This window comes from Naegleria gruberi (genome assembly GCF_000004985.1).
Source record: "Naegleria gruberi genomic scaffold NAEGRscaffold_80, whole genome shotgun sequence".
In the NCBI taxonomy this organism is placed as follows: domain Eukaryota; phylum Heterolobosea; class Eutetramitea; order Acrasida; family Naegleriidae; genus Naegleria; species Naegleria gruberi.
This window is the reverse complement of record NW_003163247.1, coordinates 100,888-121,433: the sequence shown is the minus strand read 5'-3', so window position 1 is coordinate 121,433 and position 20,546 is coordinate 100,888. Positions and strand designations below refer to the sequence as shown.

At 34.8% G+C, this 20,546-nt stretch overlaps 9 protein-coding genes across 9 annotated transcripts; 1 reads left to right on the top strand and 8 right to left on the bottom strand.

The window, feature by feature from the left end:
* Positions 1-170: 170 nt before the first annotated feature.
* Positions 171-3,897, bottom strand: NAEGRDRAFT_59892 (DNA-directed RNA polymerase II; the record flags this gene model as incomplete). The annotated part of the gene is made up of 1 exon (XM_002669567.1): positions 171-3,897. The coding sequence occupies one exon, from the start codon at positions 3,895-3,897 to the stop codon at positions 196-198; it is 3,702 nt and encodes a 1,233-aa protein (XP_002669613.1). The 3' UTR covers positions 171-195.
* Positions 3,898-4,717: 820 nt separating this feature from the next.
* Positions 4,718-6,385, bottom strand: NAEGRDRAFT_54089 (WD40 domain-containing protein; the record flags this gene model as incomplete). Its single annotated transcript, XM_002669566.1, has 1 exon — positions 4,718-6,385. The coding sequence occupies one exon, from the start codon at positions 6,383-6,385 to the stop codon at positions 4,718-4,720; it is 1,668 nt and encodes a 555-aa protein (XP_002669612.1).
* A 920-nt stretch (positions 6,386-7,305) lies between these two features.
* NAEGRDRAFT_75433 (uncharacterized protein) lies at positions 7,306-9,156 on the bottom strand (the record flags this gene model as incomplete). The annotated part of the gene is made up of 1 exon (XM_002669565.1): positions 7,306-9,156. One exon carries the CDS (start codon positions 9,154-9,156, stop codon positions 7,306-7,308), a length of 1,851 nt encoding a protein of 616 aa, XP_002669611.1.
* Positions 9,157-9,335: 179 nt separating this feature from the next.
* On the bottom strand, positions 9,336-10,364 carry NAEGRDRAFT_75432 (uncharacterized protein; the record flags this gene model as incomplete). Its single annotated transcript, XM_002669564.1, has 1 exon — positions 9,336-10,364. One exon carries the CDS (start codon positions 10,362-10,364, stop codon positions 9,336-9,338), a length of 1,029 nt encoding a protein of 342 aa, XP_002669610.1.
* Positions 10,365-10,611: 247 nt separating this feature from the next.
* NAEGRDRAFT_54087 (uncharacterized protein) lies at positions 10,612-12,461 on the bottom strand (the record flags this gene model as incomplete). Its single annotated transcript, XM_002669563.1, has 2 exons — positions 10,612-11,915; positions 11,996-12,461. The coding sequence occupies 2 exons, from the start codon at positions 12,459-12,461 to the stop codon at positions 10,612-10,614; spliced, it is 1,770 nt and encodes a 589-aa protein (XP_002669609.1).
* Positions 12,462-13,538: 1,077 nt separating this feature from the next.
* On the bottom strand, positions 13,539-14,947 carry NAEGRDRAFT_82090 (uncharacterized protein). Its single transcript, XM_002669562.1, has 2 exons — positions 14,620-14,947; positions 13,539-14,571 (listed from the first exon to the last, which is right to left on the bottom strand). The coding sequence occupies exon 2, from the start codon at positions 14,241-14,243 to the stop codon at positions 13,566-13,568; it is 678 nt and encodes a 225-aa protein (XP_002669608.1). The 5' UTR covers positions 14,244-14,571; positions 14,620-14,947; the 3' UTR covers positions 13,539-13,565.
* A 577-nt stretch (positions 14,948-15,524) lies between these two features.
* Positions 15,525-17,339, bottom strand: NAEGRDRAFT_75429 (uncharacterized protein; the record flags this gene model as incomplete). The annotated part of the gene is made up of 1 exon (XM_002669561.1): positions 15,525-17,339. The coding sequence occupies one exon, from the start codon at positions 17,337-17,339 to the stop codon at positions 15,525-15,527; it is 1,815 nt and encodes a 604-aa protein (XP_002669607.1).
* Positions 17,340-17,497: 158 nt separating this feature from the next.
* NAEGRDRAFT_75428 (uncharacterized protein) lies at positions 17,498-18,451 on the bottom strand (the record flags this gene model as incomplete). The annotated part of the gene is made up of 3 exons (XM_002669560.1): positions 17,498-17,634; positions 17,681-18,289; positions 18,364-18,451. The coding sequence occupies 3 exons, from the start codon at positions 18,449-18,451 to the stop codon at positions 17,498-17,500; spliced, it is 834 nt and encodes a 277-aa protein (XP_002669606.1).
* Positions 18,452-18,728: 277 nt separating this feature from the next.
* NAEGRDRAFT_75427 (uncharacterized protein) lies at positions 18,729-19,650 on the top strand (the record flags this gene model as incomplete). The annotated part of the gene is made up of 3 exons (XM_002669608.1): positions 18,729-18,955; positions 19,084-19,311; positions 19,377-19,650. 3 exons carry the CDS (start codon positions 18,729-18,731, stop codon positions 19,648-19,650), a joined length of 729 nt encoding a protein of 242 aa, XP_002669654.1.
* Between the last annotated feature and the right edge of the window lie 896 nt (positions 19,651-20,546).

Here is a 20,546-nt window from a genome sequence, read left to right as displayed (position 1 = left end):
GGTGGAATGAAATTGCGGCAAAGCCTTATTGAATTAATATTAGTAACTGAACTCGAACGCTGTTATAATAAGCGAATGAAACATTCAATTTCGAGATCCAACATGATAAGAATATTAACAATTTTTATAATTTCATTTATTTACAATTCAAAGTATTATAGTGATGGAGATTTAACAATAGAATAAATTAAATATTTATTCAGTAGCAGTAATAATTCTAACAGCCAAGTTCATAGCCATAAGTTCTTGAATCATCAACTTGAAAGCATATGGAATGAAAACTTGAGAGAAACTAGTCTTGTTATCACAGGCATCACACTTGAATTGTTGTTGTTTGATATTAGCAGTTGCCATCATACCACAAACATTACAAATGTGAACTCGGTATTCGTCAGAAACTTGGAACAAACGTTCTTTAAGCCAAGCAGCAGAACCATGGGAAATCATACAATCACGTTCCATTTCACCGAAACGCAAACCACCATCTCTAGCACGACCTTCTACAGGTTGTCTTGTCAAGTTTTGTAATGGACCTCTTGCACGAGAGTGAATCTTATCGTCGACCATGTGCTTCAAACGTTGGTAATAAGTTGGACCAATAAAGATTTGAGCTTCCAATTTTCTACCAGTGTGACCATTGAACATGACTTCATTGGCACGTTTTTGATAACCCAATGAGTGCAACATTTCAGAGAAATAGTTAACGTTTGCATCAGTGAATGGTGTAGCATCACCTTCGTTACCAGACAAGGAACTGATCTTACCCAATAAACATTCAATCAACTGACCGACTGTCATACGAGATGGAATAGCGTGTGGGTTGACAATAATATCTGGAACAATACCTTCACGAGTGAATGGTAAATCTTCTTGTCTATATGTAATACCGCAAGTACCCTTTTGACCGTGACGAGATGAGAACTTGTCACCAATTTGAGGAATTCTGACAACTCTAACCTTAATCTTGACAAATTTGAAACCTTCAGAATCTGTTGTAACAACAACTGTATCAACAATACCGTTTTCATTACTTCTCAAAGGAGTACTCATATCAAGTCTGGTTTGACGACTTGTCTTTTGCTTAGCTGATTCTTCTGGGAGTGGAACAGTCTTACCAATAATGATATCAGATCCAGATACTCTAACACCAGGAGCAATAATACCATCATCTTCAAGCTTTTCATAGGTACTTGTCTTCATACCAGCTGTAGTATCACGTTTTGGTTTTTCAAAGTTTTCCAATAAAAAGTTACCCTTCTTTCTTTCGTGATCACTGTAGGTACGATAAAATACAGAACGGAACAAACCACGATCAATGGCACTTTGGTTCATAATGACAGAGTCTTCTTGGTTGTAACCAGAGTAACAAGCAATGGCGACAACAGCATTTTGACCAGCAGGAAGTTCACCAAAACGTAAATATTCCATAGGTTGAGTTGTAACAAGAGGTCTTTGAGGATAGTACAAAACGTGGGCAAGAGTATCCATACGTTGTTGGAAGTTTGTAATATAGACACCCATAGCCTGCTTACCCATCGCAGATTGGTAAGTGTTACGAGGAGATTGGTTGTGATCAGGGAATGGAATAATTGAACCAAGAATACCAAGAATCATACTAGGGTGAATTTCTGCGTGTGTATATGGTTGCCTACTACCACCCTTCCTAGATTTGCCTTCATTGGCAGATGATCTCTTTTCTACAAGTTCTCTAAAGTCCATAGCAATCATGATTGATTCTTCTTCTTCAGTATCAATCAATTCAACAAGACCTTGTTCTAATAAATTGTCCCAGTTCATGGTATTTTCACGAAGAGCTTGAACATGTTGATTCTTAATGAATAATGTATCATGATCACGATCAACAATGAATAATGGTCTAGCACAACGACCACTGTCACACCAAATTCTAACTTCTCTTTCTCTAACATCACGAACAATACTGACTTGCATATCGACAGCACCAGTTCTTCTCAAGACTCTCAAGTGTTTAACCAATTCATCTGGGGTGTGGTGAACACCCATCCACATACCATTAAGGAAAACTTTAGTGTACTTGTTCAAATCAGATTCGTCCAATTCGTGCAACTTGTTAATACCCAATTCGTCCAACATTTTAGAAATGTGAGTCTTGTCAGTACCGACAGTAATATAAGACATTAAAGCCAAGTTCTTGACCAAACCGCAAGCACCACCTTCTGGAGTTTCAGCTGGACAAATAACACCCCACTGAGTGTTGTGCAATTGTCTAGGAGCAGCTTGTTTACCTGATCTTTCAATTGGTGTGTTCAATCTACGCAAGTGAGATAAAGTTGAAGTATATGTCAAACGATTCAACACTTGAGCAACACCAGCACGAATATCTCTAGAACCTTGGACACCCCAGTTACCTGTGGCAAGTGAATATTGGAGACCCTTGGTAATAGTTCTCTTATTGACAGCTGGAGCAACATCAATTTCTGATGATTTCAAAATTGACTTTTTCAATGTTGATTCCATTTCCTTAACAACCTTCTTGAATAATTGTAAGAATAAACCTTGCAACAAACCACCAGCCAATTCCAAACGCTTGTTACCATAGTGATCACGATCATCTAATGGTCTTCTACCTAGAGCACCCAATAATAAACGATGGACCATGTATCCGATAAAGTAAGCTTTACGATCGTATGAAGTGTCACCAATACCAACGTGTGGAAGCATTTCCTTTTGTAAAATTTCTTCAGCATGATTCATACGTTTTTCTTGACTGGCACCAAGAGTGTTACCTCTCTTACCAATATAATCCAAAGCTACAGTGTTTGAAAGAACAGCAACAGCTTCTTCCAAAGATGGACGCAAAAGTTCCATCATTTGACCATCGTTCAAATTATAGATAATATGTTTGATAATTTCCTTATCGGCTTGACAACTCAAAGCTCTGAACAAAATGACAATAGGGATATCTTGTCTAATATATGGAATTGTGGCATGAATTAATCCACCAATACCACCCTTCTTATTACCTTGCTTAGGTTCCATTTTAATGAAAAATCCACTTGGTGCTCTGTAGCCACCTTCTTGTGAAGAACGGATTTCAGCAACATAGCTGAACTTACTCATTGCCTTTTTGAAAACATATACATGGTTAGTGGCCATACGTTCTTGAGCAATAATAACTTTTTCACCACCATTAATAATAAAGTAACCACCAGAGTCGAATGGACATTCACCAACATCGGTAACATCCTGCACTTCACTCAACATACAATAGACAGAACGAAGCATGATAGGAATAGAACCGAGTGGAATTTGATTATGGATTTTGCTTTGCACAATAAAGTCATCTGTATCTTCTTCACCAACTTGGGCTGTATAAATGTTTGCTGTTGATCCGGGCCTGAGAGTAATCTTCTTTTCGTGAATGTCTACATAGAGTGGACTTGAATAGGTAAGATTTCTCAGACGAGCATCATTAGGATATACGGAGGAGTAAGCTTCAATTTGTTCAGACTTGGTATCTACTGTTGGTCTAGATAAATAGATTTGTCCAAACTTGATATTATACTTGAATTGTGGTTGATTTTGTTGTTGGTCTCTCTTTTGGCCAACTTTGTATGAAGCACTACTGGAGAGCATAATTTCTGATGTACCTTCGACAAGTTCTTGAATAGTTTGTTGAATAAATACGTTAAAAGAGTCCAATTGCTGTCTTACGAGACCTCCTTTTTGATCAAAGAAGGCTGTAATGACTGGCCAGACATCTTCTTGTACTTTCAGTTCATCAGCTTCGTTAAAGTTGAAGTTTTGTTGATCATCTTCCATAGAAATACCAGCGTATTGGTTATTGTCTTCATAGTCCATTTGTTCATCATCTTCGTATTCCATATCATCCATGTTAGGATTATTATCGTCCATCATTTTCCTATAAATTAGTTAATAAATTATATAAAGTAGTTTGTATACAACTATTATAGTTGTAGAGGTAGTAGTAGAGTAGTCTAGTGTATCAATCTTTGTACAAAAATCAAGAATTGTTCACAACAAAAAAACAATAGAGTGAGTAGCCAACAAGACTTGATATTTTTTTTGATTAAAAAATGCAATGTAGTTTTTTATTTTTTTTCTATTCACTCACAACGTTTTTTCACCAACTTCACATATGGCTTGAAGATGAAGATGATAAAATCCAATAACAATTACACCAACAACAACAGTACTATGCTAATTGGAAAGGCTTGTTGTAGATTGTGTTCATAATTAATATAATATTTATTTGCAATTACTAACAACCTAATTGACCATATTGTAATAACCAGTAATCTATCTAGATAGTACTTCGCACTACCTTTTCCCATTCGATGGTGTTATCAAGAGAATATTTATCATCAAGGTATTCCATTCTCTTTCTTCCCTATCCTTACATACGAAAATTGAAGCACAGATAGAGATTATCAATTAATATTTAATAATTTACTGCTTTTACATTTTTTTGTTTCTTAATAGGGTTCTTACAATATAATTAAGCTTACAATAGAAACAAGAAGAAATTAAATATTTAATTCAACAACAGATTAGAGAGTCCACATACAAATAGCAGCTCTCTTTTGAGTTAAGAAGTTTTCTCTCATAGTCTCTCTCGAGGCATGTGGCACAAAATCAGCAATACAAATCACTCGATTAGCGCTGATGGTAAAGTTTCTCAACATGATATCTGAAGGAATTACTTCCAATAGCTTCATCACAGAGTACTGATTCTTTGGAGTGAGGAGAACATTTGGGAAACAGTAGTGTCTCTTCTCTTCCTTAGATTGCTGATCTGATATCCATACTGATAAATATTCCAATGAATCACTTGGGCACTTGGATTGGATGATTTGCTTCCACTTGTTACAATTTTACATTCTCTCGTGCTAAACATACTGCTAATTTCGAGGATAGAGCTGACTGGACTTGGGGAAACCAGCTGTTTGTGCTTCTCTGGTCCAATAAGTAGCTGCTCTAGTTTACAATCATTCCTCTCTATTTTCCATTGCTTGGCGAATTGGTCAACTGAGCATGTAGTGAAACAATCCTTTCCATTCGATGCAAGAGAAAACAGAGGTGTCGAATGAGCTTCACTCACTTGTATAACTCTCTCCAAAGTAAGGGCATTAAATATGGAGATGGACTTGTCGTAGGAAATAGTAATAATGAGTGGAATTAATTGTTTAGGAGAATCTGGATTAATCTGATTGGAAACATAGAGAATGTCAGATATGAGGTCAGAGTGAGCTTTCATTTGATATATTAACTTTCCTCCCATTACATCATAGAATTGTAAATTACCATTCGCCAACCCAACAATGAGATAGCCTTTATCCAAGTGATCTGCTACAGTCCATGCTAAGGTACTTGGTAAATCAATAGTTATTTCTTTATCCAATCTATTCAAATCCCAAATCTTGATTGTCTTATCTCTTGATGTGGTAACAATCTTAGTTGGATGTTGACTGATGAGAGTAATGTCACGAATCCAATCCTGATGGGAATCTAAAGTGGCAACTAATTTCATGGAAATACTTCTCTTACCGCTCAATGTTTCAAATTCTGAGAAGGTAATTTTCCACATCTTGAGAGTTCTATCCTTTGAGCCAGTGAGGAGGATAAGAGAATTGATATTGTCAGAGTGCATTGACCTCTTGGTAAAGTATTGAGAATTCAAGAATTTCATGCATGTAATTTCATCATTGTGTGCACTTTTAACTCTGAGACTGAATTTGTAATCAGAGTCAGATTCCTGCATGTATTCATCATCATTCTTGATAAGGTTATATCTCTCAGAAAATTCCTTTCCATAATCTCGAGTATAGATATGAATCAATCCATCACGAGTTCCAGAAGCAATCAACTCTGTATGTCTATTAAATACATTACAAATGGCAAAGCAAGTATTTGAATGAATACTCTCAGTCATGATTGAAGAGACAACTTGAAAATTCTCCTTCACAGCATTACCTCCCACACTCAATCTATCCTTCGACTGTATCAAATGAACCAACATCCACCTGAAAACATCAGTTTGTCTTTTATCTTCCTCACTATATTGTTCAGGTCTGTACAAAAATTGACTGCTATCAATCAAATTCTCATCACCTTCCTCATCATCTGAAATCTTTGTATCATGTGCTTCCTTCTCCTCCAAAACATAATGTACAGTATGCTTGTACGATTGATTGGTTTGTGAACTGGTTTCATCAACTTCCCTTCCATAAATTCTTTGCCAGAAATTAATTTTGAAATGGAGAAAATGGTAGAAATTCTTGCAGACTAAATCTAATCGAGATTGTGATAGGAGTGCCAATCTATTGATAGGAACAAAGGAAAATATAGATCCGAGAAGATTTTCATCAAGGAGTGAGAGGTTCATTGTCACTTCTTGTTGTTGCATTGTTTTTTTATTGTAAAATTAATTCAATTTTATAATAAAACAATCTTTGGGAATCGGAAGGTATTCGGAAAGGAACCGATGATCCATGGAGAAATCATATTGATTCATACAAAATCTGATTAATTCAATAATTGAATTAATTGTTATTGAATTAATTGAAGAGTTGATGGTATTAATATTATTTACAAATTATTTAAATGTTTAAAACAATTATTCCTCTTCGTCGTCATCAGAAAGAGGATCCAAAACCAATAATCTTACCCATCCACTTTCAATATCCTCCTTCAGCTTTTCTTCCACTATTTCAAAATTTGCTGGTGAGCACGTAACCTCAAGACAAAAGAATTGAGGGAAAAACGAAACTAAAACACTCGAAACCTCATCAATGGTTCTTTTTCAATTCAATACAATTTAAAATTCCATTACATCATCAATTAGAAAATCATATTCAAAATTAATATAAAATTCCGAAAATACAAAACATAATAATTATCAAATCAATTCTTCATAAAAACCTACTCTAACTTTTCTTGAAACTCTCTAGTAATCTTCAACTGCACCGTGCCTTCCTTAAATTTGAAATATCTCTTCAAAACGGCATCTTCCTTCATGGAGGTATCAATCTTAATACTTCCCATCACTGTCTTAGTGAGTGGTGAGTAATCTTGATATCTATTGAATGAATTTAAAGTGTCTTCATCGGAGATGTTGCAAGTGGCCAAGTTGTGGTCCATCTTGTTCCAATCACTCTCGGAAACACCCATATTATGACAAATATTTGAAAGCATTTTTTTTTGTTGTTTCTTAATAGTTTTTTTTGTATTTTATTGAATTTCCTTATTTGATGAAAATTAAATACTACTTTACAATGAGAATTAAATAATCTAATAAATGAGTTTTTAGAGGAATGGATTGAGGACGAGAGCAACTGGATGAATAGGGAATGCACAATCATGACTCTCAGAACTTAAATATCTGTTGGATGAAACATCAGCTTTTTGCCATTGAGGAATTTCCACCTTGTAATGAGTTAAAAGTTCAATAACGAAAACTCTACTCGAAAGATGAATGAAATTACAACCCAAACAAGTATCCAATAGAACACTAGTGTTACTTTCGATAGATTCACCATTCTTGACAATTTGTTGATGGGATTTGCAAGGAACATATCCGTATTGAGTGAATGCTTGGTCAACTCTCAATTTGTTCATTAAGGAGCGATCTTCTTCAATGGAATTGGACTTGTTGAAGGATAATTCAGAAACTTCAGATGGTCCACCACGAAGTACTTGTTGTTTCTCAGTGTCACTATTCGAAACTTCAATGGTTGGAGTTTCTTCCTTCTCATCTGGGTGATACAATTCCAAGAATCTTTCTGGTCTGTAGGTATGAGTTTCGAATGGGAAATATTCCTTCGAGTGATGTGAAAAGTATGGAACGATGGAAACGAATTGTCCGCTCGGAATGTCATAATTGAAATAACGAAGAGTTCTAAAGTCTAGTTTGGTCGTCTTGCCTGTCATGAATTTCAAAGAATATTGACGAGTAGTTTCTTTAAAGCATGCGTCTAGGAGTCTGAGGTTGTTTTCATCTGGATTGAGGAGGCCTGAGTGGTGCATGGATTCGAATTGCTTGTCGAAACTGGAAGAAAGAACACTTTCAACAAATAAAGCATTGAACAAGAGTTTCTTTTGAACCAATCCCTTATGTACAAGATCTGGACTAATAGTCTCCACATTGAAATCATAATTCTTGGATTGAGCAATAGATTGCATTGGTGCTTGAGCAGCCAAACTCAAATTATCCATATTTGGCAATGTTAATTGTTCTGTCTTGGATGGAGATACTGTTCTATTGACATTCAAATAGTGAGGAGGAATCAATTCTCCAGTAATAATTTGCTCCTCAGTATAATTAATTGTATCTTGATCTGAAGGGAATGTATTCTCTTTCAACTCATCATTCGAACGAGAAAATGGAGAGGGAACGAAACCAACCGGTGAGGAAGGAGCACTTGAAAGAGTACCAATACTCTCAGATGGAATTGTATCCAATGAAGTATGTGAAGCAAATGGATCTGAAATATCATTGGCAGAAAATGTTGTCGGTGGGGTTTCGTCCATGCTATTCACCCTATTGAGCAAATCCAAATCTTCCTTTTTGAGTGTATGAATACCTTCCAAAAGCTCCTTTCTAGGCTCATCAAAGTTATTATCATTCATTACTCCATTCAAATGATCAAATTTGCTCAAATACTCTTCTGTATCTGTTTTCTGTGAAATTAAACTGGTCATTTGATTTTTCAATTCATCTTGAAATTGGAAGATTTCCTTTCTTACCTTATCTTGGAGGGATTGATCTTGTGCCAAGTGACAGATTGTCCAGGATAGGTTGGTTACTTCATGTTTGTGAACAGAGAGAATCAATTCTTCAAAGTGAATGGCGTAGATGGACATGGTGTGCTCAATTGTGGATCCATATTTGGAAAGGTTAGGTCCAAGATTTTCCAAGACATAGTCCATGTAGCAGCCATATGTTTTAAGAGAATTGTTAGCATAATTGGTATTCTTCAAGCATGGTTTCTTAGTGCTGGCATTTGTCATGTTAAATTGATAAATTTTGACATGTCTCTCAATTTCTCTGAACAATAATTCGTGTAATCTCTTCTTCTTCAATTCAATTTCATAAACCTTATTAGGAACCCAAACATTTTCTAACAGTTTAAACCTAAAAAAGTTATAATAACACATCATTAATGGATCACAACAAGAAACTTGCAAAGTTGAAACAATTTCTGACAACTCATCACCATGACTCTTGGCAAAAGTTGATCCAAAGATGCTTCTCAACACTGACTTGATAACAAATCGAGACATGTGTGAAAAAACGTCACCCATCACTAAAACTTGATCATTGAATTGTTGCTTCTTTAAACCTTCGGTGAAAATGTCTTCGTAATGCCAAATAATTGCTTTGGAGTTTCTAGATCTGCTTCGGCTATGGCTGGCATTTCATTCTTATCAACAAAATCCAAATTGATGTGATTGAGGTGGAAGAGTGAGCTTTTGACTTCCTTTCGAATATTTTCTAAAACAAATTCAGAGAGTGGTTGAATGGAGGAGAAACCTTCATGAAGCATTTGTTTCAAATGTTCTTTTTCAGTTAATAGTTGTTTCTTGGAGATTGGCTCCTCCTTTAGTTCAGGTTCGTTTTCAAGTGGATGCCATCTCACTCTTCTGGAAATGAAAGGCAAGCAAATTTGATGGTTTCTTGGCAAGATGTCACTTCTCTCAAATGCCTTATTCAACATTTCAGAAGCTTTACTATAATCAATTAAAGGATTAAACAAATTCGATTGTTTTCCCTCAATATCTGAAAAGAAAATTCTATTCGAATCTGGTCCCACCATAAAAGTCCACTTGATACCAAACCAAGCATAAATTGAAAAGCAAGGACCATAAATCTTTGCACATCTCTCAACAAACACCACAGGATCACTCAAATACTGAATCAATACACTCAAATAAGGCACTGGTGGAAGTAATTCGTATAAATCCCACATTATTTTAATCCACTTGTGATGATCGTAGTGTAATGAAGTGGACGAGTGCAACGATTGATGTAAATGAGTACAGTCGATAGAACTTCTTCTTATCCTATGCGAGGATGGAGTGTGGGTTTGAGAGGGGAAAGTTTCTTGCTTTTCGTATGGATAAATTTCTTGTCTTGAGAGTGGAAAGATAACTATAGGAGGAGAGGATTCAAGAGGTTCATGTTGGCTGACGTGATGTTCTCCCTTTCGAGTAGAATTGACATGACGAGAAACTCTCTTGAGAATATCCTTTCTGAAAAGTCGTTGTTTCTTATCGTAATATTTCCAAGCTACCAATCCTACCAGATAGAGAATGATAAGGGAAGTGCCAAATATCAAATTGAATGTTAATAGGGTGAGTTCCATTTCTTCTTAGCAGGATTGACTTCAAACAAGTGCTTTTTGAAACTAGTTTCTTGTGCAAAGCGTATTCGTCTAATTTTTTGAAAGTAGTTTTGAAAATGAGAAATTTCCAAGTAAGGAATTTCGTTTTTTAAAGGAATCATATTCTTGGAAAGTACCATTCCCATTCCAATGATTATTAGAAACATACGTTAAAAGGTAAAGAGATCATGATGGTAAACTTTAAGTTATTATTATGATGAAAATAATATTAAACAGCTGGTTCATCTTTTAATCTTACAATGTAAAAGTTTGTTATGGAAGAGACATTTTCCTTGTTGAAGCCCAGCCCTTTGGTTGATCGTTGTGAGGACCAATACTCGAATTCAGTACCATCCTCACTCAAGCTATTGAAAATAACACTATGACCTGTACCGTTATGCCTCCAGAACTGAATGAAATCACCCTTTATAGCATCACTAATTGACTCGACATGTATTCCCAAATTTCGTGTCATGAGTGCCTTGTAACAACCTTGTTTGTAGGTTTCATCATCTTCGTCTTCCTTCTCACAGAACCAATCTCTCTTAATATCCATCATTTGTTCAATGGAGGAGAATTGCTTGTATTGTGAATGTTTTGCAATAAAAACCTTTACAAAAATCTCATAGGTCATGCCACAACAAAAAGTTCCTGGGATGGTGAGTTTTGGAGCTGGCGTTGAAGGAGGTTGGAGGTGGCCAGGATGGGAAATGGAGAGGAAAATTGGGAATCTTGCATTCATCATGGATGATTGGGATTTTCTGTACACGTCCATCATGAGGTCTTTCTTCTTTTCGGCTATCAGCTTTTTACCTTTCAGTGTGGAACTGAGAGATGGTAGCAAGAGGCGTCTCGATTGAGTTATACCAGTAGACAAGTTGGGCAGATACAAATCTTTTGCTGTCCCATAACCTACGTGGCCACAGACACAACAGTGGAGGGCCTTTCTATCACATAAACACTTCTTCACAGGTGGTAAGGCAAGGAGGAATGATTCCAAATCACCTCGTTCATGTTCCTTCAACAAATCATTCATAGTTTCGAATGAGGTGAAGAATGGTTCGTCAGGCACAGCATTTGGGTCCAGTATTGGGAATGGACCAGAGTTTGCTTCTTCTTGGTGTCTCACAAGTGTTTGTACAAGTTTGGTGGAGAGTGGTTTTGGATTGGTTTCATCCGATTGCATGGCAGAAGGTAAATTGCTAGTCAAGGCAAATCTCAGTAAGCTATTATTGTTGTTGGATGGACTAGCCAACTCGAGAGGGGAAGTGGAAGGAGAAGCAACAGGAGAATTCGGTACAGTAGTATTTGGATTCGTCCACCCAAAATCAAAAGTTCCATCAGTTGGATATTCGGATAGAGTTTCCATTATGAATGAATTGAAAATAGTTGATATGAGTGATTGTGGTGAAGATTGAGCTTTCTTAAAGGTCTTTAACAATTCATGTTCGTCGTGAATTGAATTAAGGATTGGATTGAATGCAAGAATGTTGAGTGGTTGGGGTTTATCGGTAGTAGTAGTAGTAGTAGTTTCTGGAAGAATGGATTGGGAAGGACTATTTTCTAATTGGGTTCAATGCTGAGTAAAATAGAAGGATGAATCAATAACTTACTAATCGGAGGAAGAAGAGCAAATGATGCGAATGGGTTAATTGTAGTGCTGCAAGAAGAGACAACTTGTGATGAAAGTATTGAAGAGGTTATCGATGTTGTTGTTGTTATTGAAGATGTTGAAGTGGCTGTACATTCGAGCACTGATGAAGGATCCTCTTCCTCTTCCATGAGACTCGTACTATCTTCCGAATCATCAGCATTGGAAGGAGAGAGCATTAATTGTTGGCTTTGTTGGTGATGGCAACTCCATTCAGTATTTTGTGACTTGCGAATCACTATTGGTTTACTATGATGTTGTAACGTTGTAGTTGTTATTGATGGTGATGTAAAATTGTTATTAGTAGTATCATTACAGTGGTGGTGTTGATTGCCAAATGTTGCTCCTTTAATTGATGCGCCACTTTTCCCTGTTTGCCGTATGCTGGATTTGTAGTGGCGTCTTTGCATACTTTTTTTTTCTTTCATAGCTGAATCGATGTTGCGGGGAATTTGGTTCTACCTTGCTGTGTTCTTTGAAGAACATACATACAAAGGTGTCTTACCACAAAAAAATTATAATCCCTTGTTCATACTCCAATGAAACAGAGTTAATTTTACCAACAATGTTCATTACTTTGGACTTCTTTCAAATATCTATTGTATGATGGAAGAGAGAGAAGTAAAGGTTGCATACAATCCACTTCCGAAATGTTCCCAATCACAACCATTAAATATCTTGTCTCAGCTTTCATTATACAGGGTTCCACGAAAGAGAGATCGGGAGTGCAAAGCAACACTCCATGAGCTGAAACAAACAAAATAACAAAGTTTGGCAATGGGTGTTACAACATATTGGCGGTTATTTGAATAGCAGGGCTTAATTGGTTTATCATATTAATGTCTGTTCTCTGTAATTCAATAGTATTGAGGGCAATTAAGTACGATTACTGTGATGATCAACTACAAGCAAGTAGGATTGATTCGAATTGAGGTGTTTCAATTCTTTGAAGAAAAAATCTATGAATTGGAAGATGATTGTAATGTATGACAATTAAATAGAAACCTTTTAACCATTGAGTGTTATCGTGGAGTTTCTATTGTAATCGAGGAAACATTTGCAATTTTGTTCAACTATTGTTCACAGAGTATGTATTTAATTTTTTGGATGACTGAGCATTGGAATATTTACTGTGTTAATCTTCAATAATGAATGATCCACTGGCAAATTCAGTGCTACATGCTTTGCTTTTTACGGAGTTTTTGTGGCTCTTTCATTAAGGGTCCCTTTTCCTCAATCGTTTTTTATTACCAAACATGGACCATAAATGGACCAATAATTTGATTTGAGTAAGGTAACTTTTCAAGTTTTCTGGTAAATTTTTATTGGTTGGCGTGACCTGTCCAAACATTATACAAGTCAATTAAACATTACAGTGCTCAATTCCAAATGGTTTTGCTATAACAAGTTCCATTAAAAGAAGAATGAGAAAAGGGATTGTATTGGATGGAAGAACATTTTTGAAATCGAGACTTATTTGGAATAACAAAATTGCGTCACTGAAATTATCATCAAGTTAGAATAATTTATTATTAGTTTCTCTTCTTTCTACTGAGATGGGGCAATTGAAGAGTTATTGAAATGAGTGGTTTCATTGAGCAGACAGCTGTCTTGTCAGCTCGTTGTTCTCTATCAACCTGAACGGTGACTGGTCTGAGTTTGCAATACTCTGCCAATAGAGTATCTTGCAATTGCTTCAGTTCATCACTCTCCAGAATTGTTCCAGATTGATGAGAGGATTCCTTTTTCAAATCTGTTGCAAAACAAACATCAAAAACACTAGGTATTTCTTCAATGACTTTTTCTTTCAGATGGATTCCAGTAGTTTGCATTCGAGACCGTGGCTGCTTTCCATTTCTGGGAGAATGAGCCAAATGACTTGGTGAATGAGGAGTTGTAGGAGTACTAGGAGTCAGTTGAACATTAAGAGTTGGAGAGGATGTTTGATAATTATTAAGTGAGAGTTGTTTTTTCTTTTTCAAATCCAATCTATCTTTGAATAATTCATTGGATGAAATCATTGAGGCAGAGGAAAATGAATCAAGAAAAGGAGTGGAAGATTTACAATGGTTGGAGGATGATTCAAAACTTGTTGTTGTTGTGTGGTGGTTAGTGGCAGAAACAGCATGCAGTGGTGACGACACTGAATTATTCAATGTCGATGATGCTGATGAATTGACCATAATCTTCTTGAGTTGTAAGATGACCATTCTTTCTATTCTGATTTAAATGAAAATTCAAAGGATACAATTATTATTATTCTTATTGAGTAATTAGTAACACAAAATCTGCGGGCGGGAAGAGAGAATACTTTCAAAGTGGTGTATATTTTCTTTATATTGAAAAACTCTCTGCGTTGTATGTGATGAATTCGCAAGTGTTTGATGTTGCTTGTTTTTTTTTCAAAGCAAAGATTCTATTAATATAGTAACAAAGCGAGATCTCAAACAACAACAAAACAATATTGAGGTAGTAAGTAGTTGTGTGTTGTTGTTGTGTTGTTTTACAGCAAGTATTCGTTGCGTATTGTATATATAGCTACTTAGTTGAGGTTTTCTGATATTTTAATTGTTATTCGTTACTTACTAAATTTTGAAAAAGATACACCCGACTACAAATGAGTAATTTGTTTGGACAGATTAGAAAGAGGGTTGTGTATGATTTGGAATGATAGTGGGATCTATTTTTACAATTGGATTTCTAAAGTTTCTGATAGTATCAAATTTGTTAGAAAGGTAGTGTTTGGACAATGGTGCTTTGAGTTGGTTGAATCTGTCTGTGAGCGATATTGAGGTAATTGTCTGGTGGTGCAGTTACTACTTGTTGTTCGTTCTTCAGAGAAAGTTGTCCTATTGACTTTCGTACAATATTTCGTCTACAAGAAAGCAGTTAGAATAATTGCTTTTTTTTCAATTCACCAACATGCAAGATATCTTTATAATTTTGACAGAGATTTCTTGGACCGTTATGTAGCTGATTGACAAAAACTTGTTTCCTTGCGCAATTTCATGGTGTTGTATTCGAAACAAACCGATTCATATTTCACCCTTAGTCTATTTGAAACTGAACTTTTAAATAGAAAAACTACAAACCTCGATTTTTTGTTACATTTTTGCTCAACACTTGACAGATTGATTCCAAACATTAATAGCTAATGCCTTGAAAAAGTTTACAAAATCTAAGGAAGACAATTCGAGTAAATCTTGAAAAAGTCAAGACGAATCAAAATCAGGAAAGAGTTGACTAGAGTGGAATTTTCTATTTGAAAAAGATCTATGAATATGTGTGATTATCTCTAGAGTTCATCTTGAACTTTGCGTGTATACAAAAAATATTGTAATAATTATTTAATACTTTACAATAATTATTAAATATTTAAAAAGATCATGAAAAAAATAAAAAGAAATGCAGTGTAGCAATCCGATCTCTTTCAATTTGAACTCAACAATTTCCAAAGAGTGGAAACTATTTAGGATAATAATTGAAAATGCTCAATCATCATGCATGCACATTCTATAGAGAGCAATCAAATGCTTTGGATCTGAAATTGGATATTGGCCATGATCTGTATCTGTGAAATCGGACCAATCTTTCTCTTGCAGCATCTTTTCAACATGGTCACTTAATTTCTCATTCTCGTCAAACATGGTGATATTGTAAAGTACTTGACGAATATCAGAATCATAACAGTTATTAACACAAGCAGAGAGAGTTTCCACATTGAAAATAGTTGGCGTGAATATTTCATTCAAATACAGCAAACCATCTGTTCCATCAAATGAAAAGTTGACTAAAGATTTAAATCTTCTCCAAATCGAATCAGGGTTTTCTGTAACCTCTAATAATCTATTCAAGTCAATTGGAAATTCTGAGGGCAAGAATACACCATTGAATCCTTCTTTTAAATGATCAAATGTTTGGTAAGAGTTAATTTGTTGCCATAAAAAATTGATGAAGAATTGAGTTCTTTTCTGAATCTCATAAATGTCCATTTTAAAGTGATCTCTAATGTAGCGAATTATTGAGGCTGTGTCTGTTAGGGATGTACCTTCAGTGAGCGCCTGTTGAATACTTTCGAATGGATACTGAATGCCTTTTCTGTTGGCAACTTCAATAACCTTGTCAACTACAAAGAAACCTTCTTTAAAAGGGAACTTGAGTAGATCCATAGAAGGGTACACTCTCAAAATTTCGTCTATAAAATTGTTCTGGTCATCTGTAGAAATCAAACTAGTACAAATTCGAAACAAATCGACCATATATTGCTCAATTATCTCTTGTTCAGATTTGAAGTTTTCCAAATATCTTAATCTTTTCACAATATCATTGGCCTTTGAAATGCCATCACGATAATTAAAATTAAAATTACCAGAAAATGTTGGCATTTCGTAATATGTTTTCATCTTTTGAAACAATTGAGTAATTATAGGAAGAATACCTTCATAATACTCAAAGTCTTTAAACACACATCCAAGCATTGTATTGGAAAGAGGACACACAACATCAGAATTGATAATTTTCTTCAATAATTTTTCACAATCCTGAACTTGACACTGTTTTGCCATTTCATAAAGACAACAATTCAATATTTGTTCCCAATATTTGCTTGCATTATCTAGTCTTTGATAGTTCTTTAAAAATAGAGTAAACACTTCAATTCGTAATTTGTACATATCTTCATTGGGTTTAGACTCGAGCTCTACCTCTCCATTCATAAAGACATTGAAAAATTCCTTAAATCCAATTTGCTTATTATAATGAATCGAATTGAAAAATGTTGAGATGGTAATTGCAATATTTGAAAATAATTGTCGTTCCATCAAATACTTGAATCGTTTTCCAATCATTGATGACCTATCCTCCACTTCCTCCACTTCCTGCAACTCACTCTCCTCCAATCTACTAAACCTTCCCAAGGATTCCCTCGAAGCAGTTCTATCTTTCAAAATATGACTCTCATACGAGAAACAAACAGAATTCATCAATGCCTTATCAATTTGATAATTAATTGTCGTTTCCTTCAATTTACACGATTTCAAAGCTCTCAACAGTGAATATTTACTCTTCACATCATTTCCCTTCAGAGTTTCCTTCACCTTTCCAATATTCCAAAGATGATTCGAAGCCATTCGATCAAATAATAAAATTAATTTTCCATTTAAATGATGATGAAGAATCATCTTCCAGAATGGTTCATATTGATCCAGAGAGTGCCATTCCTTGCAAACAAGAAGAGCATTTGATAAATCATGGAGTGGTAAATACTCCATCACACAGAAAAGTTCATCCAGAGATAAGTTGTGCATTTTTTTTATGATTGTTTTTTGTTATTTTCGAACAATGTGAAAATTGGAGCAAATAAGAATCTTGTAATGTTTAGTTCGAAAAAGTTCTGTGAAGTATGCGTATTCAAGGATGCGTTTAAGAACATGTTAGTGCACATGTTAATTGATTTTGTTTTATTTTACTTTCGGTCATTTCCAATTTTATTAAGGGAAATTATTGGCTCTCTAATGTCAGAAATGAACATATTTCCAGGAGCATGAGTAATGCAAATGTCTGACTCAATAGCAAGTGCTGCCATTGAGCTTGTAACACCACCTAAATTAATGTAAAAAACAATTTCACATTATCATTAAAAACTTACATGCCCAAAAACAAGGAATCTCATCTTGATGCACTGTAACTGAATCTCCAAAGTCAACCTTACTCAAATCCTCAATACCAATCTCTTTAGGATCTCCACAATGAATTGGTCCTCCGTGAGTTGTTGTGAATTGTTCAGTAATTGCTTTGGCAAGTTCTACTTGGTCTGGTTTTACAGGTCTCATGGAAACAACCATTGGAATTGATTGATTCAAATATTTAAAGTTTGGTTGTGTCTTGCATAATATATTTGTCTTGTACATGGATACATTTCTCTTCTCTGTAATATTTCTAATTTCAATTCCATGAGCTTGAAGTGCCTTCTCAAACGAAAAACTGCATCCAATCAGAAAAGTTACCAGATCATCCCTCCAATATTTTGTAACATCACGTGTTTCTTCAATCAATTTTCCTTTTTTAAAAACTCTATATTTTGGAATATCCTTCCTAATATCACATTCATTTTCATTCAATACTAATTTCTCTGGTTTTATACATCCTGGTTTGAGAGTCTCCAATACTGGACATGGCTGATGATTTAGCTTACAAAATTCTTCAAATTCTGTTGCATATTCCGAAGGCAGAATGACCAAATTGGCCTGAATAAAGCCTTTAATCATATCATCAAAATAATTATTAAAATTCTCAATAGTCCACTCCATCATCCAATAAAATTCAACCAACCTTCACAATATCCTGATGATGTACCATGCTCAAACTGTCCATTCCGAACCAATCTACGAAATTGATCAGGAGAAATATCTTTTTGCATTTTTTTTAAATTACATCTTATTCACACGGATGTGAATTAGGAAGAAAGTGGATTTTGAAGGATAGTACCAAGAGAGAAGCAAAGTCAACATGTGTTAAGATTCTGAGTAATCTTTAAGGTTTTTCTTCATTGTTTTCCTTTAACATTACTAATAACTCAATAAAATTTGTAATACAAGTTGACTAACTTAAGAGTGGAACATTGCCAATAGAAGAGAATCGATGTTTCAGAATATTGTGCAAACAACTGTGAAGATTTATCAACCACTATTAAAAAAATGTCATCACAAGATTCTACTGTTATTGATGCTATCCAATATCAACTGTTAACTGCAGAGTATTTGGATGAAGCCGTTCAATGTCTTGCCTATACTTTTGGTACATCGGAACCAATGGGAGTAGCGTTGGGACATGTTCCTGATGATTACTTGGATTTTGAGGTTTATTTTGCAGGTGTGGCTTGTGAGCAGAGATTGGGACATGTAGCTATCGATACAGCTACTGGGTAAGTGTATTGCTTGTTTGTTATATTTATTCCGAGGTGTTTAATAATATTAAAATTAATTTTTTAAAATAATAATATAATTGGTGAATATTTATTTAAATTAATGAAAAATTAATGAAAATGAATAGAAAATTAATTGGTGTAATCATCAGTGAAGACTATGCCAAAAGCTTTTTTGCAACTATTCCAGAAAAATTGATGGAAAATAAGAAAATTGGAAGAGTGATTAAAGTTTTGGAATTGTTACATGAAAAATTCTTCCATGCAAATCCTGAACGTGAGAAGGAAATTAAAAATTCTGAAAGTTTTGGAAAGATTCTTCACTTGAATTGCACAAGTGTTTATGCAGAGTATAGGTGTGTAAATTGATTGACTTTAAATTATTGAAATATTCCATAATTTTTGACTAAATTGAAAATAGAGGAAAAGGAATTGCTTCACAATTGACCAAAATTCATTTTGATTATGCTAAAAATGTGTTGGGATTTAAGGGAGCCGTTGCAGAGTGCACAAGTCACACTTCAAAATCAATTAAGGAACAACATAACTTTGTCTCAAAAGCTGTTGTAAAATATTCAGAATACGAAACTAATCATTTGGAAACTGGTGAATTATACAAACCATTCGAACAAATTACTTTTAAAAATCCAAAGAATGATGGTTGTCACTTGATGTGGCTCGAACAATTCGAATAACTTTAAAGGAAAGATGAAACAAATAACTCAATATCTTTATTTCAAATATCAAATAGTATTGAATCATCTTTCAAATACTAAATTCGTGCACAAACTAGAAGTGAAATAAAATCAAAAAAAATGAAACGAAAGTTTGATTCAGATTCACCCTCTTCCCGCCCAACCAAAAAGACCCCTGACAATCAGGTAATCGTTATCAGTGATGATGACAATGATGATCTCATTATTGATTGGGAGGAAATTCAGGATCATGAAAAAAAATCCACTACGATTGCTTCCTCTTCTGGAATTTCCCGCCAAGAAAAAATCCAAAATGAATTTAATCCAAACATTTTCTCACCCAACAACAACAACAATATTTATACAATTAAATCGAGTACTGATGAGGTGGCAATGATTATTGAAGATGGAAAGATATTTTCCAATGGAGGTCTGATACGTAAACATGAAGAGGATGAAGAAAGATATATCGATTCCGATACTAATTATTTAATGAATAATTGTGATGAGGATGATGGTGATGATAATAATATTATTAATATTGATTGGGGAGAAATTCATTATGAAGTAATACCTGATCATAATTTAATCAAGCAAATTCCAAATGAAATAATGTTAGATTGGATGTTTTATATGGATACGAAGAGCCTTTTCAATTTTATATGTACATGCCGAGATGTTTATCAATTGTTTGATGAGATTTATGGTCAGAGTGTTGAGAGGCTTCGTTTGGATATTTTGAATGGAAAGAGGAAGATTGGAGAGTTGAGTAGAGCGTTTGATTTGTTTTCGGATAGTTTGGCTAGTGGTGGAGAGAAAGTCATGTTGACCTATGATCAATATTTCCGAACGAGAAGTTCAGTATCGTGGCCTTTGAGTTATTTTCATGATCAGAA